The sequence below is a fragment of the Harpia harpyja genome (genome assembly GCF_026419915.1).
Source record: "Harpia harpyja isolate bHarHar1 chromosome 27 unlocalized genomic scaffold, bHarHar1 primary haplotype SUPER_27_unloc_1, whole genome shotgun sequence".
NCBI classification, from domain to species: Eukaryota; Metazoa; Chordata; class Aves; order Accipitriformes; family Accipitridae; genus Harpia; species Harpia harpyja.
The window spans coordinates 21958-29209 of record NW_026293179.1 but is presented as its reverse complement, the minus strand read 5'-3'; the positions used below and the strand labels follow the sequence as shown (position 1 = coordinate 29209).

Below are 7252 nucleotides of genomic sequence, written 5' to 3'. Positions count from 1 at the left end.
TGACAGCGCGGCGACGGTGACGCCGCCGGCTTTCGGTGACACCGGGTGACGGTGACACCGGTTTTGCTGACACCAGACCTTGGTGACGCCGGGTGACAGGGACACCGCCGGCTCTCCGTGACGGTGACACCGGGGCTCAGTGCCGCGAAGCTGACGCCGGAGCCGGGATCGGGCACTGGGATGGACTGAGGGTGCCGGATCCGGTGGCGGGATCCACCTGGGATCCAGTGGTGGAACCCATCGGGGGAGCCAGGATCCGGCACCAAAATTGACCAAAGATCTGGGATCTGGCACCAAAACCGACCAAAGATCTGGGATCCGGCACCGAAACTGACTGAAGATCCAGGATCTGGCACCAAAATTGACTGAAGGTCTGGGATCTGGCACCAAAACTGACTGAAGATCCGGGATCTGGCACCAAAATTGACGGAAAGTCTGGGATCTGGCACCAAAACTGAGCAAAGATCCGGGATCTGGCACCAAAATTGACCAAAGTTCCAGGATCCAGCACCAAAATTGACTGAAGATCCGGGATCTGGGACCGAAACTGACCTGGGATCTGGGACGGAAACTGGCCGGAGCGCTGGGATCCAGCCCCCAATCTGACCAAGGCTCGGGGATCCGGCCCCAAACTTCACCTGGGATCTGGGATCTGGGATTGGATTTGGCCAAATACTCGTGATCTGGCATCAACATTGACCGGGGATCGGGGATCCGGCACCAAAACTGACCGGGGATCTGGCGCCGTTATTGTCCAAATACTCGTGATCTGGCATCAAACTTGACCAGGGATCTGGGATCCGGCCCCAAATCCGACCAAGGATCCAGGGATCTAGTGCTGAAAGCAACCAGGGATCTGGCATCCACCACCGCCCCCGACCCGGGACCTGACAATCCGGCCCCGAAAACCCGCCGGGGGATCGGTGATCCGGCGCCGGACCGGCCAAGGGCTCGTGGGAGCCGGTCGGAATCGGGGCCGGAACGTCGTCGTCGCGGGGATCCGTCGGGGGGATCGGGGATCGGGCGGCGGCCATGCCCCGCGCTTTCCTGGTGAAGAAGCCGTGCGTGGCCACGGCCCCAAACGCAACTGGAGCGAGCTCCCGGATGAGCAGCGGGCCGAGATCTACGTCCCCAGTACGTGGGGGGGGGGACGGGGGGGGACCCAGCTGTTTGGGGGGGGTCCAGGTGTTTGGGGGGTGACTCAGGTATTGGGGGGGGGATCCAGGTGTTTGGGGGGATCCGGGTGTTGGGGGGGACCCAGATGTTGGGGGGGGAACCCAGGTGTTTTGGGGGGGGCCCAGGCATCTGGGGGGGTTCCAGGTGTTGGGGGGGTCCAGGTGTTTGGGGGGACGCGGGCATCCAGTGGGAGCTGAGTATTGGGGGCACCCAGGCATCCGGGGGGGGGGACCCAGGGGTTTTGGGGGGGGGGGACCCAGGAGTTTGGGGGACCCAGGGGTTTGGGGGGGACCCAGGAGTTTTGGGGGGGGGTCTAGGTGTTGGGGGGTCCAGGTGTTGGGGGGGGGGACCCAGGCATCTGGGGGGGGCCACCCAGGCATCTGGGGTGGGGGTCCAGATTTTGGGGGGACCCAGGCATCCGGACCATTCCCCCCCCCCCCCCCATATTACCCCCAGGGGGACCCAGGTGTCCGGGGGGGGGCCCCTGTTTTACCCCTGCCCCCCCCCAACCTGTCCCCTGGAGGGGGGGACGGAGGACACCCAGGCGTCCGGGTGGTGATTAACCCCCTTAATGACAGAGTCGGGGTACGGCCCCGCCCGGGTGGGGCAGGAGCCACGCAGCCGCCGCCCGTCAAGGCCCCCCCCCCCCGTTCCCACCCAAATATTTGCGTCCCCTCCCAGACACCTGAGTCCTTTTTTTTGGGGGGGGGGGGTACCCCAATACCTGGGTCCCCACCAAGCTTTGGGGAGGGTGGGGGGTGGCGTGTCCCCCCCCCCCCCAAACACACACAACCCCCCCCAGGGCCCACGCGGGCGACACCCGCCGGAAACCCATAATTTGGGGCGTCGCGGCCGGAGCCGCTCGACCGGTCGGGGGAACCCCGAAAAGGCGGGGGTGGGGGCAGGGAGGGGCCCCCCCCCCTTCCTCCTGCCCTGGGGTTTGGGGGGGCGAGATGCTGGGGGGGGGGCATATTGGAAGGGGGGGGTTACATGGGGGGGGTCTGCATTGGGGGGGGGGGGTCATGGGGGGGTGATATTTGGGGGTGTCCATTGGGGGGGTCACATTTGGGGCGGTGCCCATCTAGGCAGTCATACTGGGGGGTCAGACGGGGGGGCCCCATTGGGGGGCACATTTGGGGGGGGGCCATTAGGGGGGTTCTATTAAGGGGATCCCACTGGGGGGGGGTCCCCATTAGGTGGGGTCCCATTGTGGGGTGCCCATCTAGGGGGGGGTGGTATTTGGGGGGTGCGGGACCCCCCCACCCCAACCAGTGTCCCGTCCCCCCCTCCCCCAGTTTGCCTGGGGGGGTGCCCCCCTGCGCAGGGACCCTGAGCCGGCGGTGGGGGAGGCTCCCGCGTCCCCCGTGTCCCCCCTCGACATGACGCTGCCCCCCCCGGCCCCCCCGCGCCCCCCCACGGCCCCTTCCTGCACCCCAAGGGCAAGGGTAAGGGGGGGGGGGGGCCCAAATGTGGGGGTCCACTGGAGGGGGGGCTGTGACGTGGGTGTCCCAGGGCCTGGGGGGGGCTGTCCTGTGATGGGGGTGGTCCCTAAACTGGGGGCGGGGGGGGGGTCCTGTGACTGGGGAGTCCCCAAGGTGGGGTGTCCCTAGGGCTGAGGGTCCCCATAACTGGGGGTCCCCAAGTTGGGGGGGGGGTCCCTGTGGCTGGGGGTTCCAAAGGTGGGGGGGTCCTCATGAGCAGGGGTCCTCATGACTGGGGGGTCCCCAAGGTGGGGTATCCCTGTGGCTGGGGGTCCCCAAGCTGGGGGGGGGTCCCCATGCCCAGGGGGTCCCCAGTGTGGGGGTTGTCCCTATGGCTGAGGGTCCCCATGACTGGGGTATCCCTGTGGCCGGGGGGTCCCCCAAACTGGGGGGTCCCCATGACCAGGGGGTGCCCGTAACTGGGGGGGTGCCCATAACTGGGGGTCCCCAAGCCAGGGGTGTCCCCATGACCAGGGGGTCCCCAATGTGGGGTGTTCCTATGGCTGGGGGTCCCCAATTTGGGGTGTCCCTATGGCTGGGGGTCCCCATGACTGGGGGTCCCAAAGGTGTGTGTGGGGGGGGTCCTTGATGGTAGGGGTCCCCATGATTGGGGGTCCCCGTGAGTGGCGGGTGCCCAAGTTAACCCCTCCCTCCCCACGCATTGGCAGGTACCATCCGGCCCCATGGGTGCCCCCATCCCCCCGGGCATCCCCATCCCCGGGGGGGTCCCGGTGGGGGTCCCCGTCCCTGGGGGGGTCCCCGGGGGGACAGAACTCTTCTCCTGCCCCGTGTGCCAGAAGAGTTTCGGGTTCCAGCGGATGCTGAACCGGCACCTGAAATGTCACAGCGAGGTGAAACGTCACCTGTGTCCCTATTGCGGGAAGGGCTTCAACGACACCTTCGACCTCAAGCGGCACGGTCCGCACCCACACCGGTGGGTGGGGGGGGGACAAGGATGGGACGGGGATGGGGATGGGGTGGGCATGGAGACAGGGATGAGGATGGGGACGGGATGGGATAATGACTGGGATGGGATAGGATGGAGACAGGACAGGGATGGGATGGGGATGGAGACAAGGGGAAGGATGGGGATGGTTGGAGACAGGGATGAGGATGGGGACGGGATGGGAAAGGGACTGGGGTGGGATGGGATAGGAATGGAGACGGGATAGGGATAGGATGGGGATGGAGACAAGGAAAGGATGGGGATGGGATGGGGTGGGTGTGGGACAGGATGGGGATGGGATGGGGATGGGGATGGAGACAGGGATGATGATGGGGATGGGAAAGGGACTGGGAAGGGATGGGATGGGATAGGATAGAGACAAGACAGGGATGGGATGGGGATGGGGATGGGATGGAGACAGGGATGAGGATGGGGATGGGACGGGAAAGGGCCTGGGGTGGGATGGGATAGGCTGGAGACAAGACAGGGATAGGATGGGGATGGAGACAAGGAAAGGATGGGGATGGGCTGGGGGTGGGGATGAGTTTGGGGATAGGATGGGGACAGGGATGGGGAGAGGGTTGGGGATGCAGATGAGGATGGGGATGAGATAGAGACAGGGATGAGGAAGAGGATGGGGATGGGATGGGTTAGGGACCGGGATGGGATGGGATAGGGTGGAGACAGGACGGGATGGGATGGGGATGGAGACAAGGGAAGGATGGGGATGGGATGGAGACAGGGATGAGGATGGGGACGGGAAGGGGACTGGGATGGGATGGGATAGGGTGGAGACGGGACAAGGATGGTATGGGGTTGGGGATGGAGACAAGGGAAGGGATGGGGGATGGGCGTGGGACAGGATGGTGACGGGATGGGGCTGGGGGGCAGGTTGGGGGACAAGGATAGGGGATAGGGATGGGATAGTGACCGGGATGGGATGGAGACAGGACAGGGATGGGATGGGGACAGGGATGGGGGACAAGGATGGGGACAGGGATGCAGATGAAGACCGGGACAAGACGGGCTGCCCCTCTTCCCCCCCCCCCAAAAGGCGTGCGCCCCTACAAGTGCAGCCTGTGCGAGAAGGCCTTCACGCAGCGCTGCTCCCTGGAATCCCCACCTGAAGAAGATCCACGGCGTGGCCCAGCGTTACGCCTACAAGGAGCGACGGGCCAAGCTCTACGTCTGCGAGGAGTGCGGGGGCACGGCCGACAGCCAGGACGCCCACCTCGCCCACCTCCGCCAGCGTCACCCCCACAGCCCCCTCCTCGCCAAACTGGCTCGCAAGGCCGCTGCCGCTGCGGCCGCTCCCCCCCCTCCCCCGCCTGGCTAACCCCGCCCCCCCGGCTGGCCCCGCCCCCTTAGGGTGGAGACACGCCCACTTCGGGGGGGATTTGGGGGGGAGGGGGGGGCCCAAGGGGTAGGGACCCCCTAAGGGGTAGGGACCCCCTTTGGGGTAGGGGTACGGCCGCTATGGGAAGGGAACACCGCTGCGCAGACCACGCCCCTCGGGTGCAAGCCACGCCTCCCGAACACAAGCCACGCCCCCCGAGCGTGGGGCACGCCCCCCTTTGGGGACAGGCCCCTACTTGCCCGTGGGGCTCCCTTGGGGCACTGGCCACGCCCCTTAGAGGCACCGTCCACGCCCCTTTGAGGCACTGGCCACGCCTCCCCGGGTGTGGGCACAGACCACGCCCCCCTCCGGCTCTGGCCGTGCCCCATTGGGGCAGCAGCCCCCCGCCCCGGGGGAAGCACTGACCACGCCCCCCTCCTTGGTCACAGGCCACGCCCCCAGGAGAAGCCCCGCCCCCTCCAAGCGCTCACCCCACCCACCCCCCCGCTTGGCCCAACCCACCCCCCGCCCCTCGGGCAGGCCCCGCCCCCGGGCACAGACCACGCCCCCCCGGGCTGGCCCCCGCCCCCGGCTGCTTCCCCCCCCCCCCCCCCCATGGTGCTGCGTCGCGGGGGAGGGGGTCTCCATAAAGCTCGTGTCCACCTATAGGCGCCTGTGTTCACCTATAGCTGCCCCTGCGCCCCCATTGGCTCCCGGATTCCGCTATGGGCTCCTCCCTTCCCCTATAGGCCCCCTGCTCCCCTATAGGCTCCCCTTTTCCCCTACAGGTTTCTCCTGCTCCCCATAGGCTCCCCTGTGTTCACCTGTGGCCTCCCCTGAGCCCCTATAGGGTCCCCTCTATTCCCCTATAGCCCCCCATCCCCTATAGGCTCCCCTGTTCTCCCCTATAGGTTTCTCCATACCTCTACAGTCCCCCCATCCCCTATAGCCCCCCCTCATCCCCTATAGGCTCCTGCGTTCCCCTATAGCATCCCCTTTTCCCCTATAGGTTTTCTCCCTTCCCCTATAGCCCCCCCCATCCCCTATAGGCTCCCCCCCTTTCCCCTATAGCCTCCTGCGTTCCCCTATAGGCTCTCCCTTTTCCCCTGTAGGTTTCTCCTGATCCCCTATAGGCTCCCCCCTATTTCCCTATACCCTCCCCTCTTCCCCTATAGGCGGCCCTGTTTTCCCCTATAGCCCCCCCCATCCCCCTATAGGCTCCCGCCTTCCCCTATAGCATCCGCTTTTCCCCCTATAGTTTCTCCATACCCCCATAGGCTCCCCCCCTATAGCCCCCCACCCCCCATAGCCCCCCCACCCCCTATAGGCTCCGCCCACCCCCTATAGCATCTATAGGGTAGCCCCCCCCACAGACCGTGGGTGCCGTTAGTCCAGTCTTTATTGCCCGGGACCCCCCCGCGGCGATGGGGGGGGGGAGGGGAGGGAGGGGTCGGGTGGGGGGAGGGGCCCCCCCGCCCCTCCCGGTTTGTTCCCGTGGGGGTGGGGGAGGGGGCGCCCCTCCCCCACCAATCGTCCAGTCTTAATCCCGCCCCTTTGGTCACAGACTCCGCCCCCTCCCCCCCCCACACCCCGCGAAGAGGGGGGAGGGGCGTTTGGCAGCAACGGGGGGGGAGGGGCAGCTGGGGGGGGGAGGGGCAATGGGGGACACCTCCCCCCCCCCCCCCAAACCTCCGGGCTCCCCTAAGGCAGCATGGCAGGGACAGGGTTAATGAAAAGGGGGGGGGTACCCCCCCCCGCTAAAGTGGGGGGGGGGGCAGAGGTCGGGGGGCCCCCCCAAAATGGGAGGGGCCCCCCCAAAAATGAGGGGGACCCCCCTCAAGAAGTGAAGCCCCCTCCCCCCCCCAAAAAGAGGGTGACCCCTCCCCCAATGGGGTGACCCCCCCAAAAATGGGGTGCCCCTCCCAAAAGGGGGACACCCCCCAATTAATGGGCGACTCCCCAAAACGGGGGTGCACCCCGGTTAAGAGATGACCCCCCCAATTAAGACGTGACCCCCCAATTAATGGGGGTCCCCCAATTAAGGGGTGACCCCCCCAAAATGGGGGTGACCCCCCCAATTATGAGACCCCCCCAATTAAGGGGTGCCCCCAATTAAGCGCTGAGCCCCTCTAATTAAGAGGTGACCCCCAATTCAGGGGTGACCCCCCCAAAAAAGCTGTACCCCTTCTCCTCAGCAGGGGGCGCTAGAGAGGGGTGGGGCACGGGGTGGGGCAGGCCGCTCTTAAAGGGCCAGCGCACCATTTGGCAGCGGTGGCATTTAGGGGCTGTTTTTTTGGGGGGCGGGGGGGGGTG

The 7252-nt window shown here is 66.5% G+C and overlaps 1 protein-coding gene across 1 annotated transcript; it reads left to right on the top strand.

Moving 5' to 3' along the window:
- Positions 1–200: 200 nt before the first annotated feature.
- Positions 201–4939, top strand: LOC128138035 (putative transcription factor Ovo-like 1). The gene is given in 8 exon segments (XM_052779317.1): positions 201–1077; positions 1080–1134; positions 2472–2488; positions 2490–2621; positions 3326–3574; positions 3576–3591; positions 4658–4722; positions 4724–4939. Coding segments are annotated over 8 exon segments (795 nt in total). The 5' UTR covers positions 201–1032.
- The last annotated feature ends 2313 nt before the right edge of the window (positions 4940–7252 follow it).